The sequence below is a fragment of the Microcaecilia unicolor genome, chromosome 13 (assembly GCF_901765095.1).
Source record: "Microcaecilia unicolor chromosome 13, aMicUni1.1, whole genome shotgun sequence".
Taxonomy (NCBI): Eukaryota; Metazoa; Chordata; class Amphibia; order Gymnophiona; family Siphonopidae; genus Microcaecilia; species Microcaecilia unicolor.
Genome location: NC_044043.1, coordinates 39350953 through 39372994, shown reverse-complemented (window position 1 = coordinate 39372994; position 22042 = coordinate 39350953). Strand labels below are relative to the sequence as shown.

General features: G+C 46.4%; 1 protein-coding gene across 1 annotated transcript in view; it reads right to left on the bottom strand.

Annotated features, from left to right (window-relative positions):
* Positions 1-22042, bottom strand: part of ATP2A3 (ATPase sarcoplasmic/endoplasmic reticulum Ca2+ transporting 3) — a 244389-nt gene that overhangs the window by 22386 nt on the left and 199961 nt on the right. The window contains exons 10-16 of the mRNA XM_030222465.1: positions 18570-18676; positions 14964-15094; positions 12013-12138; positions 8563-8781; positions 6140-6475; positions 3476-3696; positions 1068-1270 (exon numbers count right to left, since the gene is read on the bottom strand). Coding sequence (XP_030078325.1) covers positions 1068-1270; positions 3476-3696; positions 6140-6475; positions 8563-8781; positions 12013-12138; positions 14964-15094; positions 18570-18676 — 1343 coding nt within the window. The remainder of the gene's footprint in view (positions 1-1067; positions 1271-3475; positions 3697-6139; positions 6476-8562; positions 8782-12012; positions 12139-14963; positions 15095-18569; positions 18677-22042) is intronic.

Below are 22042 nucleotides of genomic sequence, written 5' to 3'. Positions count from 1 at the left end.
TGTGCCATGCTCTTCTCCTTCCAGCGCCACCACTGCTGCCCCAACTTTACTTTTTGTTCCAATTAGGGTTGATCTAGCAGCAGAGAGCCTCTACCTGCAGGCAGAAACACTTTTAAGTTCACTCGATGGAAGCTACATCAGCTTGAATGATGGGAAAACCACTTTCTCTGCCCCCTTTCTGGTGAATGGAAAGCTGAATTCCTTTCCCATGGAAGGACTACCTCCTTTCAAATGATGCAACGGTAAGCAGGGTCTCCCACTAAACCATCTCTGTTCGAAATTCTGCCGTACAACTTATCTTCTGCTACACTCACAAAATCCTTCTTCTCAAGTCACTTCATTGGCTCCCAATCCATTTACGTACACAGTTCAAACTCCTCTTACTGAATTACAAGTGAATTCATTCTGCAGCTCCTCGGTATCTCTTCCTATAGCCCTCCCTGGAAGCTCCGTTCATCAGGTAAGTCACTCTTATCTGTACCCTTCTCCTCCATCGCTGACTCTGTTCCTTCAGTCTAGCTGCCTTTTACACCTTAAATAGACTTCCTGAGTTGGTGGTCTCTTGCCCTGTTCAAATCCAGGCTAAAAGCCCACCCTTCTGAAGCTGTTTTTAACTCTTAACCCCTTAGTCACCTGCTCAATATCCAGGTTGTTTTTCATCATTCTCATAATAAATGAAACTTCCTAATCCCTTATTTGTCTTGTTTGTCTGTCTCAAATACATTGTAAGCTGTGTCGAACAGGGACATAAGTACATAAGCACCGCCATACTGGGAAAAGACCAAGGGTCCATCAAGCCCAGCATCCTGTCTCCAACAGTGGCCAATCCAGGCCTCAAGAACCAAGCAAAACCCCCAAAACAAAACAAAAATGTAAATTAATAATGTTCAATGGACTTTTCCTTCAGGAATCTGTCCAAACCCCCTTTAAACTCAGCAATGCCAACTGCTGTCACCACATTCTCCTGCAACAAGTTCTCTTATTTATGTATAGCGGCACTATAAAAATAAGTAGTCATAGTAGTAGTAGCAGGTCATCTAAAACATGCTTCATGTGAGTGCTCTCACCTCCAATTGCAAGGTAGCGAAAGAAAAGCCAGCCACTGATAAGAGGTTCTCTGGGGTTGCGGGGCAGCTTGTCCATGATGTCAAGGTCGGGAGGATTGAATCCAAGAGCTGTGGCAGGCAGTCCATCAGTCACCAGGTTCACCCAGAGCAACTGAACTGGGATCAGGGCTTCAGGCAGACCCAGGATGGCGGTCAGGAAAATACTGTAAGGAAATATGCATCTATGAGATGTAATTTCCAATTATGGAGGGTACCCAGCAAAGAGGGGAGGAGGGTATTGCTTTAAGATAGGTTAAAAAGACTTCCCCTCAACCTCTGCCCCATTCCTCTTGGAATCAGCGACGTAGCCAGACAGCAAATTTTGGGTGGGTATGAAATGTTCTCTTCACCCTGCCCCCTCCCCCCCAACTTAAAAGATAAATACCTGAGCTGGAAGGTATCCCCAGATCTGACCAGGTGAAGACCTCCTCTGTAGGTGCAGGGTCCAGTGTCAGCGGCTGAGGAACACTGCCATTGACTGCTGAGCTTGGCAGCAGGGAATTCTGGGTGCCTTTGGAGGAGGTCTTCAGCTGGTAGAGCTTGGGGATCCCTACTGCAAGGGTGTGCTAGTACTAGGTAGGCCTGAGCCCAAAACGGGTGAGTCGTTGTCCACCTGGGCCGCTCATTGCTACATCACTGTTTAGAATATGAATAGCTATAAATTATTGAAGGATTTGATATCACAGAGCATTAAAAATAGCAAGAGATTACTAAACAAATATGTTTAACCAGCCAGCTCTGTGATTCTGAAGGTCTATGCAGCACGTCAAAGTATGCCTGTCAATCTGTAAATCTCTGACTTCTTGTAGTTCGGTGGATTTTATTTACTACTCTGAGGAATGTAGAAACCAGTAAATAGCTGATCCACTCTTCAGTTACCCTGGAATTTGTGTTTACATTTTCTGAGAAGTTTGCATTCAAGATATTCTTCAGAAGGCAGGCTATTTCTCATTTGTTTTATCTTACCACTATCCAGTGACCTACACCTATCTTTGGCCACAGTGGCGTACCAAGGGGGGGGAGGTCCACCCCGGGTGCACGCCGCTGGGGGGGGGGGTGCCGTGCGCCTGTCTGCTCCGCTCGTTCCGTGCTCCCTCTGCCCCGGAACAGGTTACTTCCTGTTCCGGGGCAGAGGGAGCATGGAAGGAGCGAAGCAGACAGGCACGCGCGGCACCCCCCCCCCCCCCCCCAGCAGGTAAAAATGCACCCGGGGTGGGGGGGGTGTCCTTTCGCCGGGGGTGGGGTCGCGCTGCACCCAGGGGGGGTGTCCTTTTGCTGGGGGGGGGGCGCTGCACCCGGGGGGGGGGGGCGCATCGGCGATCCGCCCCGGGTGCAGTGGCATTCCTGGGGGGGGGGGCGGTGGGTGCAGTCCGCCCCGGGTGCACGCCGCTGGGGGGGGGGGGTCAGTGCCGCGCGCGCACCTGTCCATCGTTTGTTCCATGCTCCCTCTGCTCCGGAACAGGTTACTTCCTGTTCCGGGGCAGAGGGAGCATGGAAGGAGCGAAGCAGACAGGCGCGCGGCACCCCCCCCCCCCCCCAGCAGGTAAAAATGCACCCGGGGTGGGGGGGGGTGTCCTTTCGCCTGGGGTGGGGGTGGGGTCGCGCTGCACCCAGGGGGGGTGTCCTTTCGCTGGGGGGGGGGCGCTGCACCCGGGGGGGGGGCGCATCTGCGATCCGCCCCGGGTGCAGTGGCATTCCTGGGAGGGGGGGCGGTGGGTGCAGTCTGCCCCGGGTGCACGCCGCTGGGGGGGGGGGCAGTGCCGCGCGCGCACCTGTCCGTCGTTTGTTCCATGCTCCCTCTGCTCCGGAACAGGAAGTAACCTGTTCCGGGGCAGAGGGAGCATGGAATGAACGACGGACAGGCGCGCGCGGTACCCCCCCCCCCCCCCCCCAGCTGCGTGCACCCGGGTGGGGAGGGGGGTGTTTCGCGGGGGCTGTCCTTTCGCCGGGGGGGGGGGGGGGTCACGCTGCATTCGGGGGGGCGCTGCACCCGGGGGGTGGGGCGCATCGGCGATCCGCCCCGGGTGTCAGCCCCTCTAGGAACGCCACTGCCTGGGTGTCAGCCACCCTAGGAACGCCACTGCTTGGCCAACAGTTACTGCACTGTTATCTTTCCACTCTTTAGACCAGTGCTTCTCAAACTATTCCTTGAGGCACACCTACTCTCATCAGGTTTTCAGGACATCCACAATTAATATGAGACAGATTTTCATACCCAGGAGGCACTGTGTGCAAATCTAACTCAGGCATATTCATTGTGGATATCCTGAAAACCTGATGGGACTAGGTGTGCCTCGAGGACTGGGTTGAGAAGCACTGCCTTAGACAATATCAGATATGCCCAGAATTCATTTGTGCATTGCTCTTACCAGACAACCTCTCCAACATTGGAGGAGATCAGGTAGCGGATGAATTGTTTCATGTTGTTGTAGATGGCTCTGCCCTCTTCCACTGCAGACACAATGGTGGAAAAGTTATCGTCTGACAGCACCATTTCAGCTGCCGATTTTGCTACAGCTGTACCAGAGCCCATGGCAATGCCAATTTCAGCCTTCTTGAGAGCAGGGGCATCGTTAACACCATCACCTGTCTGAAAGAAGAGCAACTTACTCAATACGCTAAAGGGGGATAAAAAAAAAATGAATAGGCCATGCTGCATTTTGCCAGTATTTTGCTTTCTGGCCTGGAAAGAGTTAAGCCTGCATTAAAACTACGTTCAGATTGATATCCAAAGCAATTTAACCAGCTAGAAATAGCTCCTGGTCGGTTAAATTGCTTGTTTGAGGCTAAATGGTTAGTGCTGCTGAAAATGTCCGGCAGAGCTGCTGAGAGGGGGAAGTGGGGGGGGGGGGGGGGGGGAAGATTGCCTGGGCTTGACCTCCACGGGGGGGCCTGGCAGCAGTGCCGCTGTGTCGGCAAGGTTTCTGTGGCATGAAGGCAATGTTAAAGCCCACCTCTTTAACATTGCTTTTGACTCGTAACCACTTGTAACCACTCGCCTCAACCTACCCTCCTCTCTTCCTTCCCGTTCACATTAATTGATCTGATTTGCTTACTTTATTTATTTTTTGTCTATTAGATTGTAAGCTCTTTGAGCAGGGACTGTCTTTCTTCTATGTTTGTGCAGCGCTGTGTACGCCTTGTAGCGCTATAGAAATGCTAAATAGTAGTAGTAGTAGTAGTAGTAGACTCAGGCAGGCTGCTGCTGCATTGGTCTCCTGCTCGTGTGTGTACCGGCCGGGTTAGCACATTAACGCGTTAACTCTTCTGACTGCCGCAGGTACTTCTTTCTGCATTGTCCCTCCTCCTCCTGACATCACGTACTTCCTGTTTCTGCCATGGGAGGGGACGCGGTAGGAAAAGAAGGATCTCTGGAGGCAGAGGGGGCGGCTGCCCGAATGGGGGGAAGCAGGGGGTGGTGGCAGCAGCCTGAGGGGGGGGGATGGAGGGCGGCAGCAGCTGCGGTGGCCCTGCCCTGGGCCTAGCTCTGTCTGTCGGTGGCCCCGATGTCTGGTTAGCACCTAATTCAAAACTGGCTAGTTTGGGGCAGGGGCGTAGCCAGACTTCGGCGGGAGGGGGGTCTAGAGCCCGAGGTGAGGGGGCACATTTTAGCTCCCCCCGGCGCCGCCACCCCTGCCCCGTCCCTTTCGACCCCCCCCCCTCCTGACACCGCCAATTTTCTCCCGCCACCGCCAGGTACCTTTGCTGGCGGGGGTCCCCAACCCCCACCAGCCGAAGTCCCCTTCAGCACCGGTCTCAGAGTCCAGCGCGTTTGCTGATCTGGACTCTGTTTCTGTGAGTCCTGACATCCTGTATGTTCCTACGTGCAGGATGTCAGGACCCACAGAAACAGAATCCAGATCAGCAATGTGCTGGAGACTGGCGCTGAAGAGGACTTCGGCTGGCAGGGGTTGGGGATCCCCGCCAGCAAAGGTACCCAATGGCGGCGGGGGCGGGAGGGGGGGGGGGTTGAATGTGGCGGGGGAGGGTTGGCGGCGGGGGAGGGGTGAAAGCAGGGGGGCCAGGGCTAAATCCTAGCTACGCCCCTGGTTTGGGGACATTCTGGGGGTGGAGTCAGCACTTGGCCGGTTAAGTGCCGATATTCATGACTTAAATGGGATCGCATAAAAGTCAGTCCTATATTTATGCGGCAACCCATAGCTGGTTAAGTACTGAATATCGCGCTTAACTGGCTATGTTTTTTAGCCAGCTCCACAAACCCAGAAATTCATTATAAAAAGCCCGGACATGGCTCAGCATTGAATTTCCAGGTATAACGCCAGCAGAAGTCAGCAAAATGCTGCGTACCACCAGCTGAATACTGACCCCGTTGTTTTCACTGGTTTTAATATTTGTACTAATAATTACACAGGACAAATTAAGGATTAAATTAAAGGATCCATTCCATAAACCTATACTGATAAACGAAACAAAATGCTCCCTTCATTCTCTGATTCACTCTTTGCACCAGCATATTAACTTTCATGTCTTGCAATTATCCTTCAGTACAGCAACTTAGTTGATTTCACGCTATGTCTCTTTAACTCAGTGAATATCTCTAGGCGTCCCCAGTTTATTCAGTTTTGCATTTGGACTGCAAGCAATAATGGGCCCAATTTTCAGAAAACGCTGAGCTCTTAAATTTATGTCCTATTTTCAGCCAAATTTTAGGAGCATAACTTTTCAGCTGAAAATTCACCTTAATTTAGGAGTTTAAAAGTTACACTAATAAGTTTAGGCCCGCCATTCATTTGCCTAGATTTATAAGACTTGTGCTGAGCTCCTAACTTTCTTTCCCCACCCCAAATCCAACCCCTGTTGCCCACCCACTTTTAATGCTCCTAAGTTTTTAAAGAGTTTAGTGAAATTTTGAGTAAAAATTTACACACTCAGCCCTAGTAAATTTTCAAAGAGGCCAATTTAAGAGCATAGCTCTCAAAGTTAGGAGCATAAATCCTTTGAATATTAAGCCCAATATTTACCAACAGATGGACTAAAAATGAAATGCTGAATCAAAGACTACATGGACTCACCATGGCAGTTATCTCGTTAAAAGACTGCAGGTACTCCACTATCTTGGACTTGTGAGCAGGTTCCACACGGGCAAAGCAGCGGGCTGAGCGACAGGCCTCACTTTGCTTCTCTTGGGGAAGGTCATCAAACTCCCTGCCGGTATAAGCTTTGTCCTTCACGTCCTCAGTCTCAGAGAAGATCCCGATCCGGCGGCAAATGGCCACGGCTGTGCCTTTGTTGTCGCCAGTAATCATAATCACTCGGATTCCGGCCTTCTTGCACATGTCAATTGAAATAGTCACCTCTTTTCGGGGAGGGTCCAGCATTCCCACACAGCCGACAAATGTCAGGTTGGTCTGGAAGAGTTGAACAACATGGAAGAGAATATCATTCACTGCAGTCTCTGCTAGAAGGCAAGTTAGTCAGGTACAGTAGTTGTTTCCCGGCCTCAGAGGGCTGATGATCTAATGGCTCAGTTTACAAAAACTTTTATCCCATTCTGTGACTGCAGAAAAGCAGCTTAGTAAAGTTTGTTCCAAAGGCAATGGAGGGTTAAAGTAACTTTGCCAAGGTGACAAGCAGTGTCTGCGAGATCTTAACCATGGCTTCCCTTGTTCTCAAGACGTCTACTTACAACAGCTGAACTCCTCCTCCAGAAACTACAACATCTTGGTATTTCATAAGGCTACTTAATCTATCACCTCAGTGTATCACAGAGACAAACGTTTAGTCAAACAATGAGTCTAGAATAAAGTTTGAATAATACCAGGCAGGTTCTGATATTAGACTTTCCAGCTGATACGACTAACTGCATTGGGGTAATTCTCTGCAGGTCACCTAAAATTAGATGTTGAGATGATGCGCAGTTAAGTGCGAATTTGGCAGTTATGCGTGTAGTTGCCGTTATAGAATACTAGTTTAAGTCCACAATTAGGCGTCTAACTTTAGGCGAGAGCAGTGGCGTTCCTAGGTCGGCTGCCACACAGGGCGGATCGCCGCTGCGCACCCCCCCCACCCGGGTGCAGTGGCGTCTGTCCCCCCAGGGTGCAGCATACCCCCCCCAGCGCAATGACACCCCCCTCCCCAGCGCATCAAGCCCCCCCCCCGGGTGCAATGACACCCCCCTCCCCAGCGCATCAAGCCCTCCCCCCCGGGTGCATTCTTGGCTGCTGGAGGGGGCAGAGAGCAGCCGCGCGCCTGTCGGCTCCACTGGCTCCCTGCTCCCTCTGCTCCGGAACAGGAAGTAACCTGTTCCGGGGCAGAGGGAGCAGGGAACCAACGGCGCCGACAGGCGTGCGGCTGCTCTCTGCACCCTCCAGCAGCATGCACCCGGGAAGGACCGCCCTCACCTTGCTACACCACTGGGCGAGAGCACTTATGCTAGTTCAATAGCTGGTGTGAACGCGCAAAATAACTGCTGTAAGTTAAGCGCAGGGGCAGACTGACCATTCGGGCAACCGGACAGTGCCCAAGGACCCAGAAGCTTTCCCTCCGCCGCTGCACACTACAGCCCCCCCGAGCCTCAGTGGACACTCCCGAGTCCCATCTTGAAGGGCCCTGGTGGTCTAATGGCCTCTGCAGGGGCAGGAAAGAACAACACTCTTTCCTGCCCGCTGCTGATACTCTGCCCGTTGCCGAGACTCCCTGCTGCAGTCTTGTGAGACCACCGAGACTCGCGAGACTACAGCAGGAAGTCTCAGCACCCATTTTTGAAAACACAGCAGTGCTGGGGCAGAATAGCGGTGGTGGGCAGGAAAGAGTGAGGCTCTTTCCTACCCCACCTCAAGAAGCCACTAGACTACCAGGATCCTTCAAGGTAGGATAGGAAAGGGCCTACTGAGGCTCAGGGGACTGTAGTGCGCGGGGGGGGGGGGGGGGCTGTGTGTGGCAGCTGGGGCGGTAGGGGGGCTGGAGTATGTGGGAGGAGGGTAGCGGCAGTGTAGTGGGCAGCTGCCGGGGGGGGGGGGGGGAGCCCAATGACCATCTGTCAGGGAGCCCAGATCACTGTCAGTCTGCCCCTGGTTAAACACATAACTGCTAGTTTTCTGCAAGCCGCATGCCGAACTGCTAGGCATGCCCCTGACCCGCCCATGCCCCCTACAGTTTCACGCTATGGATTTTGCGCACACATTTTGCAGAATCTCGACTAAGGGCAGTTGTGCATGAAAGTGCTAATTAGTGCCAATTATTTCTCATTAACATCAATTAACAGCTCATTATTACATTGTTATACACGTTACTGCCAGTATCTATAACTTGTGCATGCAACTTTATAGAATGAGAAGGATTATGTTACCTTTAGTTCCCCTCATACTAAAGGCTACTCTTCATTCCACTGTACTATCCAAACCACTATAGGTGAAGGTGGGGGGAGGGGGCGGTGGTTCTGAATGGCTGGGTGTTTCTTTCCCTTTCTGCTGCTCATTCCTTAGGCAGATCTCACCTCATACTCGATGAACTTGGAAGAGTCTTCCAGCTGCATGTCCTCCTTCTTGGGTGGGACATCCCGTGTGGCGAGTGCCAGGCAGCGCAGTGTATCGATTCCAGTTCCCCACTCCCTGATTGTTGACATGATTTTTTCTCTGGCAGAAGGTGTCAGGGGGAGCTTGGTGGTGCCCACACGAACATAGCTGCAGCGTTCGATGACACTTTCTGGGGCACCCTTCAAGAAAATACCATAGAAACATTGAAAAAGAACGTGCACCCCACAAAGTATTCCAGTTTCTCTGAATGACAGATACTGAGAGTTGCTTAATGTATTAGAAGGGTGAATTTTGCATTCATTGCAAAATAAAAGCGCTGATGAGGAGAAAGATCCTCAAATTTTGCAATTAACTTTCTTTGCAGGCTTAGACCGATTCCTGTTTGATAGCTTTTGAAACACACATTTCTAGAAACTTACAGAATCTGAGACCACAACATTATTCCAGGTTAGAAACCAAAATTTTTTAAAGCATTTTCACAGCACATTCTGTTGCCCTTCTCTCAGGTGGTTCCCATATTCATTAGGGTTTTTGTAATGATCAGATTAATCCTCCTCTCACCCCACCTAAAAATAACTCACCAGATTGTACACAGAAAACATTCCTGAAAAATAAAAATAATCTCAAAATAAGTACTGCAATGAAAATGTCACTGATATTCTATTAATCTAAATAAATGAGTAGTAAACTATATCTAATAAATATACATAAGCCCCAAAATTTATTAACAAGAGGGAAAGGTTGAAAGCATTCCAAAACTGAATTGGAACCTATGATAGTATTGGTACTCTAGATTTTTTTTTTTGTTACATTTGTACCCCACGCTTTCCCACTCACAGCAGGTTCAATGCAGCTTACATATTATATACAGGTACTTATTTGTACCTGGGGCAATGGAGGGTTAAGTGACTTGCCCAGAGTCACAAGGAGTGCCTGTGCCTGCAGTGGGAATTGAATCCAGTTCCCCAGGACCAAAGTCCACCACCCTAACCACTAGGCCACTCCTCCAATAGCAACAGTCCATGTAGAAGCCTGCCCTTGCAGCCGCGCAGGCTTCTGTTTCTGTGAGTCTGACGTCCTGCACGCATGGAATGTTGCTAGTGGAATAGCAACATTAACATTCCATGTAGAATCTCAAATAGTAGCAACATTCCATGTTGTTGTTACATTTGTACCCCGCGCTTTCCCACTCATAGCAGGCTCAATGCAGCTTACATATTATATACAGGTGCTTATTTGTACCTGGGCCAATGGAGGGTTAAGTGACTTGCCCAGAGTCACAAGGAGCTGCCTGTGCCTGCAGTGGGAATCAAACCCAGTTCCCCAGGACCAAAGTCCACCACTCTAACCATTACATTGTGATGATGTAAAAGCATGCTGTTTGGAGCTTTGGGGTTACAGTTTGTAATCTTTCCCTCTTGTTAGCTAACTGATATTCTATTACTATAACCTCTAGGGTGCATTTTAGTTCCAGAGCCTTGCACAAGTTCTATGGGACAAGTGAAGAGAGATGTAACATCATTTTTTGTCCTGTACTCATTTTGCAAAATGCATTATATCCTGCAGGTGGTGCTGTTCCACCAGATTTCAAAGCCAGGGGATGGATGAAAACAATTATATACAGGTCCTTAATTACTAATGGTTACTGTTAATAAATAGGGGGCTGTAAAACTGACCACACATAGCACCAAATCACAAATAGTAGGTGAAATCAGGTTGCAATTAGGCATTTTAGCAGAGCAGGCCAAGCATATCTGCAGCCACTCTCTTGCACACCAATTCCTATTTCCTTCCCCTCCATCCACACCACTCTGATCCCAACCTCTTTTGCTCATTCCTAGCCCATATGATAAAAGAGAGCTGCACTTGGTTTTTCATTTGCTGAGAGCCCACACTTGCATTTCAGTCTTTCTTTCTGCTCTCCACCCCCTTAGGGCTTTCTGATCCAGGCTGCTCCCCCTCTCCCCTACCCTTAGTTAGAGTTACAAGCAAATTATAGTATTTGTGAGGTATTAGCAAAGGGAAAACAGATTTTTAAGTGCTGCACCCCTGTCATCCAATCAGGCATGTCTAAAATAGATTAGCATGCAATGTATTAAGCAAAGCTGCTCCCTGAATGCAGAGAAATCCCATCGTATCTGATCTTTATAGTCTGCCAGTCCCAGGAGGGAGACTTTTTGGCCAGGCCTGGTTTTAAACTTACATCCCAAAGCAGTGTGGTATTTACAGCCCCTGATTCTATCCATTGAAATTAGGGCTGCAAATCCCATAACGCACCAGGATAAGGTTGGCAGAAATCCAGGACTGGCCTAAAATCTCCCTCCTGGAACTGGGTAAACTTGGAAGCTCTGCTTCCAGCACCACTGAAATAAATTAACTACAGTACATGAATGTGTACACGGCTTTGATAGCCTTTGAGTATACATGTGGTGTAAAAGAAATTATAAACGATAAACGAAATGATAGAGATGCTTCTCAAGGTAAAATCTTTATATGATGCCGACACAAACATCAAACTCTATAGTTCCTGGAGTCACTGTTGCAGGTAATGTCAACCTTCAACTGCAATAGACTTTCCCTCTTTAACCTCTATAGTAAAATCACTGCCTATCTATGACTCAATCAATTATTCAATTGCCATATTTTCATGCATATAACGTGTGTTATGTGCATTTTTACAAACCACGCACACTCCCTGAGTATATGAGTGGGTGTGCTATACTGGTGTATTTTTACCAAGGCATGCTAATTGCAAAATTAGTGCACTTGTTTTTAAGGCTTTTTCTTTTTAGATTTTTTTGCAGGTTTTGTGTACTAATAATGCCTGCAAGAACCTAAAAAGAAAAAAAAACCCTTAAAAATGAATGTGTTTATTATCTAAGACACACTAATTGCAAAACTAACTGGTAAAGCTTGCGTTATACATGCGTGGGTGCCAGTTTATTTTGACAGAGACATGCAATTTGCACGCTTTATATGCCTGAATATGTAATATAAGTGTGGGCGTGTTATATGCACAGAAATACAGAACCTGTAACTGCACAAGTTGAAATTTAGGTAACTCAAAAGAAGTGCTCTTCAGGTGGACAGGACAGGGGGACAAGCAGAGGGGAGAGGAGAAAGCAAAATCAAGGAAATGAGAAAAATGCAAGGAGAGAAAAGGCTGGAAAAACCTCCATTTTGTCTAATAAATGCCCAAATTCATAGGAGAAAGTCAAACAAAGGACCCTTTTGTCAATGTCAACCCATTGTTAGTGAGTACATAAGTAAACTGGCAGGATGTACTCTGTAGTTGATAAAACAGGCCTCATGAACGCACACACTGCAGTGTTCCCTTCAGCGTCGTCAACACACCCATTCTGTGGCGTGCACGGGTAATGTTTTGCTTCCTGAAAGGCTTCCTCCTTTACCTTCACAAACATTTTACTGCTGGAAGAAACTGAGCTGCTGTTGATAGGTGTACAGTACACGGACATCGACTTGCGATCTCGAGAGAACTCCAGCGTGCAGTCCTTCTTCATCAGCTGCTTGATTATCTAAGTGAGACACATAACGAAGTGGGAAGCAATTAAAACTTTCAAGGAAGAGGGACTGAGGCAAGCTATAGTTCCAACTTCAAAAGGTAAACTAGGGCGATGTAGTTCAAATAAGGCCCACCACACCCATTTTCCTTCTTTTGTATCTGAGTCATGAAGACAACAAACACATTGGAAAGTGTATACTAGAAACAGGACACAAAAGTGAGTCACACTGCGCCACCCCACAATGAATAGCTGGTGCTGGCTATTTCTCTGAGGAAGGGACACTGAGAAGTAAACAGCTCTTGCCCCAAGCTCTGCTAAAGACGGCAAAGGAGCTGGCATAGGGCTTCTATGCATCATTGTAGTGCAGTGGCGTAGCTACGTGGGGCCAGGGGGGCCTGGGCCCCCATAGATTTGGCCCTGGATCCCCCTGCCGACGACCCTCTCGACCCCACCCTCCCGCCGCCAACCCTCCCCCACCGTTGCATTGGGCTACCTTTGCTGTTGGGGGACCCCAATGCCCGCCAGCCAAGGAGGTCCTCTTCTTCCCGCAAAGGCTTCGTTCTGTTTTTGTGAGTCTGACGTCCTGCACGTACAATATGCAGGACGTCAGAAACAGAACGAAGCCTTCACGGGAAGAAGAGGACCTCCTTGGCTGGCGGGGATTGGGGTCCCCCACCAGCAAAGGTAGGCGACGGTGGGGGAGGGTTGGCGGTGGGGGGAGTCAAGAGGGTCGTTGGCCGGGGTCGTCAAAGTTGGCAGCGGCGGCGGCAGGGGGGAGGTCGGCAATGGCGGGGGGGGGGGGGGGTCGATAATGGCTGGGGGGGGGGGGGGGGTCGGTGGTGCCAGGGGGGGCTAAAATGTGCCCCCTCATCTCTGGCTCTGGATCCCCCTCCCACCGAAGTCTGGCTACGTAGTGAGAGCACTTATTGTCAGAGGTGAGTATGCATGCTCAACACTGGCTGCTCTTGCAATAGTGAAACATGCCTAAACCACCCCCCTTCCCCAAGACTTGAGGGAACAAGAATTAAGAGGTAAAGCAAAATATTTCTTGGAGAAACCTAAACCAGCCTTGAAAAAGAAAATTTACATGTTTGTTCACGGACCTGGAATTCTGAGGAACCATTCTGTGCTGACTGCGGAAGAGCAGCTGAGACCATAAATACAAGCGCCGACATTACAAAATGAATTACAAATTACCCCTCCCTGGACACAATGAAGAGGGCTGTTCAATATCAGGGGTACTCAGCACGCACTGGCACCCACAGAGCTGGACTCTTGTGGCAGAGATTGGGTTGTTTTCATTGCATCTACAGATCGCCAGACCATTTACTTGCTTCATATATAAAAAATATGTTGATGCAAAATGAAAATGGTCTTGTACTAGATATTTGGCGAGTCAAAAAAGAAAATGGGATGAAGGGAGCAGCTTTATTGAAACAGATGAGAAGACTTGACACGGGCCGCGTTTTGGCAAACTTGCTTGTGTCAGGGGTTGTAACTGAGCATTGGTTTCATTACCTTGATGGGCAGTACATCACATCTTTTAAACAAATAAGCAATAATTTGCAGGGTAGCACTTTGCGTCCTTTATAATGTCCAAATCTCATCCCAAACAGCACCATCAAGTATTTAGGATTTTTTATTTTTGTTACATTTGTACCCCGCGCTTTCCCACTCATGGCAGGCTCAATGCGGCTTACATGGGGCAATGGAGGGTTAAGTGACTTGCCCAGAGTCACAAGGAGCTGCCTGTGCCTGAAGTGGGAATTGAACTCAGTTCCCCAGGACCAGAGTCCACCACCCTAACCACTAGGCCACTCCTCCACTGTTGCTACTATTTGAGATTCTACATGGAATGTTGCTATTCCAATAGCAACATTCCATGTAGAAGTCAGCCCTTGCAGATCACCAATGTGGCCGCGCAGGCTTCTGCTTCTGTGAGTCTGACGTCCTGCACGTACGTGCAGGACGTCAGACTCACAGAAACAGAAGCCTGCGCAGCCTTCTACATGGAATGTTGCTAGTGGAATAGCAACATTCCATGTAGAATCTCCAATAGTAGCAACATTCCATGTAGAATCTCCAATAGTATCTATTTTATTTTTGTTACATTTGTACCCTGCGCTTTCCCACTCATGGCAGGCTCAATGCGGCTTACATGGGGCAATGGAGGGTTAAGTGACTTGCCCAGAGTCACAAGGAGCTGCCTGTGCCTGAAGTGGGAATCAAACTCAGTTCCTCAGTTCCCCAGGACCAAAGTCCACCACCCTAACCACTAGGCCACTCCTCCACAAAGAAACAAAAATACTCGATGTTGGGATGAGATTTGGACATTATAAAGGAAGCAAAGTTTTACTTTGCAAATCACTGCTTATGCTCAAGAACGACCCCTGATGCAGGCAAGTTTGCTGAAACATGGCTTACGTCAGGACTCCTCATTTGCTTTAATAAAGCTGCTTTCCTTATCCCACTTTTTGGCTGACTGCAGTATTGCACCTTGCCATACAGAGGATCCTGGGTTTTATTCATGGCTGATGTGGTCTTCTGTCCAGGTGTACAAGATCTAGGGGTACTGCAAAGGTATCAGTCCCAGCCCCTGGAAGAGAAGGGCACCAATGTGCAACAGTAACATCTAGTGGCTAGATTAAAGACCTATGATTGCAGAGTTCCAGTATTGTGCTGCAATCAGTAGACTAGTACAGGAAGAATTAATAAAAAGTTAACTGTTCTCATATTTGCAACATTTTCCATGCCCCAGTTTGCTTGTGTTGAGCTGCCAGGCCTTTCAAATTGGGGGGAAAATCCTGTGTACGTTGTGACCTTGCATGGCTACTCACAGTGTTGCAGGCACTGGCCCTCTCTACTTTAGAGAGGCTGCCAATATCCGTGTTGAAAACATTCATCTTTTCTACCAAACAGGTCAGAGCCGTCTCCGTTGCCTCTCCCACCTTCTCGTAGACTCCTTTGACTGAAAAATCCAAAAAACTTGGTATAATCCAGAGTCTTCTACATCCCACCTGACTGTGTCTTAATTTACTACGAGTAAGCATTCAAATTTATTCCAAAAGTATCAAAATCCATTTGGCAGGATATGCACATAATCCAGGGAGAAAAAAGGGGGTCCACTCCTTCCACAAGAATGCAAGCAAAACAGACCAAGGGTGGAAGAAGACCAAGTCCAAATGATGCAAGAGCTTCAAACAAAGTTTATCGGGTCCCAATAAACTTTGATTGAAGCTCTTACATCTTGGTTTGGGCTGGTCATCTGGACTTGGTCTTCTTCCACCCTTGGTCTGTTTCGTATGCACATAATCCCCCAAATAGGGATCTGCTCCAGATTTAGTGAAGGTAAATTCAGAGGCATAGGTGCTGGATAACTGATTTATACAATATACAATGTTATCTGATCTTACAGGGAGGGAACCAGCACTAATGGTCTAACAGAAAAGATTAGAAGGAATTCGACAAAAAAAACAAACATCCAGTTCCCTCCACATGTCCAAAATGCACTTTGGATATTCAAGATAAGTCTGCGTGCTGACTGCAAAAGTATCGTAAGTGCGCATGGGCCTGGGAAAACAGAGCAGTAGGTCTTACAGTCACGCTGCAATGTCTGGCATTCTTGCTAATTAAAATTATTTATAAGGACTATCTGATGCCTGAATAAATAGTTTGGATTTCTGTTACATTTTTCATTTGAAAAGGCTTAGGGTATTGATGTAATGCTGCAAATAACAAGCTGTTTATCTTCTGATGTTGCTCTTTATATGGTAACCCTCTTGTTCTAAAAATAAAAAATGCTCCTGTGCTTCATTTACACCCCTGAGGTATTTGGATGTCTGGATACAGGCTGGATCAGCCATGTGGGTCTTTATCTGCCATTATTTTCCTATATTACTATGATTTATTAGATTTGATATACTGCATTTCTATAAAGCAGCACAGTTACAAAGTTCAAAACATTCACTGGTCAAAGCAAAAAAAAAAAAAAAAAAAAGAGTTTGCATCACCTCCAACTAATTCAGAAGGCTGCAAGCGGTGTGACAACATCACACACCCTTCTTGCAAAAACTACACTGACTACTAATACCTTATGGGTCTAAATTTAAACCGCTATGTTTGATTCTCAAGGTCCTCAGACAAAATGGGCCAGAGTGCTTAAAGAATAAGATGACCCTTTACATACCTCTGAGACCCCTAAGGTCCTCTCAAGGAGCATCACTATCAATACTCTAATCAAAAGAAACTGTACAATGTGATACCCCTCAGTGAGACTTCTCAGGATTAGCCCCCATGCTCTGGAATTTACTCCCCGAGGGGCTACATATAACCAGTGCGTTTTTTCTAGCAAAATAGGTGCTGGTACTCAAACGCCAGGCCACCCTTCAGAGGTGGGGTGATCACTGAGGGACCCACCCCACAATAGCCAGCCCCCCTGCAACCACTCACAGCCTGAGCTCTTTCATTAAAACTTGGAAACCATGGGTCAATTTTAGCAGACAATAAAAAAGGTGCCGGTACTCAGTACCCCCAAGTACCCCCTCAAAAAAAGCCCTGCATATAACTCTAGACTACCTCTACTTCAGGAAGCAGGTGGCTTTTGTCCTAAGTCTTTAATACATAGGATGACTGACTATACACTCATTCTGCACCCAAACTAGCTGTAACTGTAACTTACATCAGTTCCTTATATCTTGTTTAATTGTACAAAGAACTTGCCTTGAGTTTAGCCAACTGATTCTGTACCACACATCTTGTCCAAAGCATTAGTACCATAGCAATGTTATTTGAATGTTCTAATGTGTGCTTATTAGATGTTTGGAGTCATACACGGGAGTGATTCGCACTCCCCGGAGAGCCGTTTTTTGCAGAGATATCGAACAATATCCATATCTGATGTTTATGTGATTTCATCACACAACAGATTATCGAATATACATATTCAACTATACACTAGAAGACTCCTGATGAAGGTGTTGTTTAGCGCCGAAACACAGCTGTGTCGAGTCCAGTGTGTTAGTTGGTATTTTGGAATAAAGGTTTGATTTTATTGTATGCGTCTGCTCCGGTTTTTGGAAGAGCCTACCTTTCCTACTCTTTGCTTTGTGCCCTGCGTAGGATTTCTGTGTACCTCCACCTTTCCGGTGGTTTGCTTTCCACGTTGCTTATTAGATGTTCTATTGGTATTATGCTGACATCGTATATATCTCTCTCTCTCTATTTGAATTTCAGTGCTGTTAAATGTATACATTCTTGATACTGTTTCATGATAGTCCTATTATAAGGTTTTAATTTGCTGTTCTCAGGTTTACCTTATTTATTGTATTTATGTCTATATTTGGCCATTTTTACTATTGTTATGCTGTTAACAAAATTGTAAGCTTTATGTTAAATTGTACCTGCCATACACCACCTTGGGTTAATAAATACTAATAAATAAATTAAATAAAAATAGGAAATGAACTCCATTTTTTAAGCATGGGACAGAGAAAATGAGAGGGAGAGGAGGAAGGCAGCAAAGGAGAGAAATAAATACAGATACCAATCAGAGAAAAATTTTCTTAACTCAACATGTAATTAAACTCTGGAATTCATTGCCAGAGAATGTGGTAAAGGCAGTTAGCTTAGTGGGGTTTAAAAAAGGTCTGGACTGCTTCCTAAAGGAAAAGTCCAAAGACCATTATTAAATTGACTTGGGGAAAATCCACTGCTTATTTCTGGGACAAGCAGCATAAAATGTATTGACCTTTTTTGGGATCTTGCCAGGTATTTGTGACCTGGATTGGCCACTGTTGGAAACTGTTGGGCTTGATGGACCTTTGGTCTGATCCAGAGTGGCAATACTTATGTACTTAGCAGGGAGAGAGGAGTATGCTGGACAAAGTATCTGCAGATTTAAATCTCTATTTATATGGCTTTTGGTGTAGAGGATGCATCATTTTAGTCTTGTCTTCAGACCATCTTCAGCCCCTCTAGAACTGGCCACAATGGGATATTTCTATAAGGAGCTGCCTGACTTTAGGCAACAGGAAGGTGTGTAAATGGTGGTATTCTAGTCATTAAACAGTAGATACCCCTTCTCAGTAGATAATATAACTATCACCATTAAACAAGAACATTTTTATGTATAGGAGACAAAGCCTCAGCCGACTCCAGACAACTTGCACTGCTTCAGCAGTAATAGAGTTCTTGCTGTCTTCATTAGCTAAAAGAAACTCTTTTTATTATATGCTAGTTAAGTGCAATACCAAATAGGAAGACACACACTTAACTTAAAAGTGCTGAGACATCATTTGCAGCTGGCCCATGCCCAACAATGGCCAAAGTTTCAAAATACTGCTTCAGGGTCTGTGGAACCCATGCAGAACTCCAAACACATGGCTATTCAGGATAGCTGTGGAGGTAGAACACGCAACGAAGGGCAGGTGAAAGAAAGGGCCAACTCACCACATTGAAATCCAGTGAAGAATCATTGCAAAACGCACAGATAGTTGCCAATTCCACCAGGCCATCATACTGTCCACACTGAACGGGTGTTTCATTCTTTAGCCTGTCCCAAAATAAAAATGGACATCAAGTCAACCTTTTCTCACATGAGCACGCAGTTTTGGAATACACTGCCGCGCAACTTAAGAACAATCAACGAGCAAGCTTCCTTCCGCAGATTATTGAAGACCCATCTTTTTGAAAAAATTTACGGAAAGAAACAAAACACATAAAGTCCACACTTACTGTTCACTAATGCATCATACATTCACCTCTGAACTCTCATTCCCGTAATATCACATCACTCATACCTTTACGCACAGAAAAATATATACCATATGTCTTCATGCCTTTTTATCGCCCTCTAAGCTCCCATTGTTTCCTTCCAAAGTTTCAATGTTTGTGTTCCATTGTTACATTCCTTAAGGACACCTCAATTGTTTCACATAAATCTGCACAATGTAATCCATAACCAATCTGTAACAAATTGTATTTCCAACATTTAACTCATATTGTAAGCCACACTGAACCCGCAAAAAGGTGGGAAAATGTGGGATACAAATGCAATAAATAAATAAAGCTGTACACTCTATTCCTATAACGTAGATTTCATAGAAACATTAAAAAATGAGGGCACGTAAAGATCATATGGTTCATCCAGTCTGCCCATACATGACATCTGTCATCTCTTTCTCTCCCCTAGAGATCCAATGTCCTTGTCTCCAGCTTTCTTTGAAATCAGATACAGCCTTCATCTCCACCACCTCCACCAGGAGGCTGTTCCATGAGTTTACCACCCTTTCCACGAAGATGTTACTTGCTCAGGCTACATCTGAGTCTATGCCCCCTCATTCAATTGAAAGATACTTGCCTCCTGTGCATGTATGCCACCAAGGTTTTAAAAAATCTCTATCATCTCTCCCGCCTTTCTTCCAAAGTATACATATTGAGATCTTTAAGTCTATCCCCATACGCTTTATGACCACTGAACATTTTACTAGCCACCCACTGAACTTACTCTATCCTGTTTATATCCTTTTGAAGGTGGAGTCTCCAGAATTGTACACAGTACTCTAAATGAGGTTTCACCAGCGTCTTATACAAATGCACTATCACCTCCTTTTACCAGTAGGCCATTCCTCTCCCTATGCACCCAAGCATCCTTCTCACTTTTGCCATTGCATTTTGGCCACCTTAAGTTTATCACATATGACCACACCCAAGTCCACTTCCTCTTTTACACACAAAAGTACTTTACCCCCTACACTTTACTGCTCCCTTGGGTTTTTGTAGCCCAAAAGCATGATCCACTCTTTTGTGTTATTACTACACTTGCATTTTTTAGCATTAAATCTTAGCTGCCACTGATTTCAATCTAAAAGGTTAATTAAACCTAACGACAGATAAACACCTTTGTTTAGATCTTATCCTACTAAACTAATACTGTTAATACAGGGCAATCCTATAACTCCGGCCAGCCAATATTCAGCACTATTTAATCAACTAGGATTGGATCCTAGCTGGTTAAATAGCACTTAACCGGCTAAGTGCGAATATTCAGCGCGAGATAGCTAGACATTTCATGAGTCAAAAAGAAAAATGGGATGAAGGGAGCAGCTTTATTGAAACAGATGAGAAGACTCGACACAGGCTGTGTTTTGGCAAACTTGCTTGCATCAGGGGTTGTAACTGAGCATTGGTTTCATTACCTAGCAGGGCGGTACATCACATCTTTTAAACAAAAATTAGCAGCAATTTGCAGAGTAACACTTTGCTTCCTTTATAATGTCCAAATCTCATCTCAAAGAGCAAAATCAAGTATTTAGGATAAAGATGAAACAAAAACACTGAGGGGTCCTTTTACTAAGGTGTGCTGAAAAATGGCCTGCAGTAGTGTAGACGCGTGTTTTGGGCGCGCGTAGAATTACTTTTTAGCACACCTACAAAATATGCCTTTTTTTTTTTAACGAAAATGGATGTGCGGCAAAATGAAAATTGCTGCACGTCCATTTTGGGTTTGAGACCTTACCGCAAGCCATTGACCTAGTGATAAGGTCTCATGCGGTAATGGTCTATGCACGTCAAATGCGACTTAATGTGCGTAGCTGCCACGCGCCAGAAAATATAAAATATTTTGCGGACATGTGCCAAAAATTGAAATTACCACAAGGGCCACAGGGTAACCATGCGGGAACTCCAATTTGGCATGCGTAGGTGCCTACGCAGCTTAGTATAAGGGCCCTTCAATGCTAGCCATGAATATTCAGCTCATCGCCAGCTAAGTTTAGCAACCAAATAGGACCGCTTAAGTAGGAGTCCTATCTTTGGCCACTATAAACTTAACCAGCCAGCACTGAATATTAACGGCCAAAAAAACGGACAGTCAGTGCCAGTCACCAGAAACGGCCTGGCGTTGAATATCCGGGCTCAGCACTGATCGCGGGACTTTGCTGGCCCGTCTCCCGCAGGCTTAATATTGGCCAGCAGGCCTGGTTTTGCTCCTACTCCATCTTCATACACTTGAACCACAAGTATGTAAATGTCCTGGGAGAAAAACCAGGACTGGCTCAACCTGGCCCACTGAACATGGAGCAATGGTGCCTATTTTAAGCCGATTCTATGAGAAGAAGCCCTCTACTTTTCTTTATAGAATAGTGATGCAAGGGGCAGAGAATGTGCTTACCTTTAAGTTACAATCATGCTTACGTAAATGCCCTCACATAGATATCAGCCAGACCACGCATAATGTCTATAATTTACATGTGCTCCACTCATGCTCCGGCCACTGGCAGATTATATGACATCAAATCATGATGCATGCTTCACTGCTGGTCAGTATTCTATCAGAGGTCATTTCAAAGTTACCAGCTCCAGAAGGGAGACTTTTTGGCCAGTCATGGTTTTAAATTTATATACCAATGCAGTATGGGAATTATGGTCCCTGATCCTGCCCATTGAAATCAGAGGTGAAGGACCCATAATACATCAGAATGATGTGATCAGAAATCCAGGACTGGCCCAAACCTCCACCCCCCCCCCCCCCCCCGGAACTGGGTAACTTGGAAGCTCTGGTCATTTAAATTAATAATAAGGGATAGTAAGGGCATTCAGATTTTAAGATGTGTGTGGACAGAAGGTAGCCTGCAGATGATCCCTTTGGAGACTCTGTAGGCTAGGAATGGATTGGAGGTTAAAGATAGGTACCAATATTTGCAATTACAGCTCTATGCCCAACCTCTCTTGAAAAAGAATCCAGAAGTGAATCCGATCAGTTTTGGTCCCAAAGGGTACCATAAAAGGGCTAACTGCAGCCTACCCTACGGTTATGTGTAAGCCACATTGAGCCTACAACTAGTGGGAAAATGTGGGGTATAAATGTAATAAATAAATAAATAATAGGGGTGTATTGCGATGCTTATCTGGAGAAAAG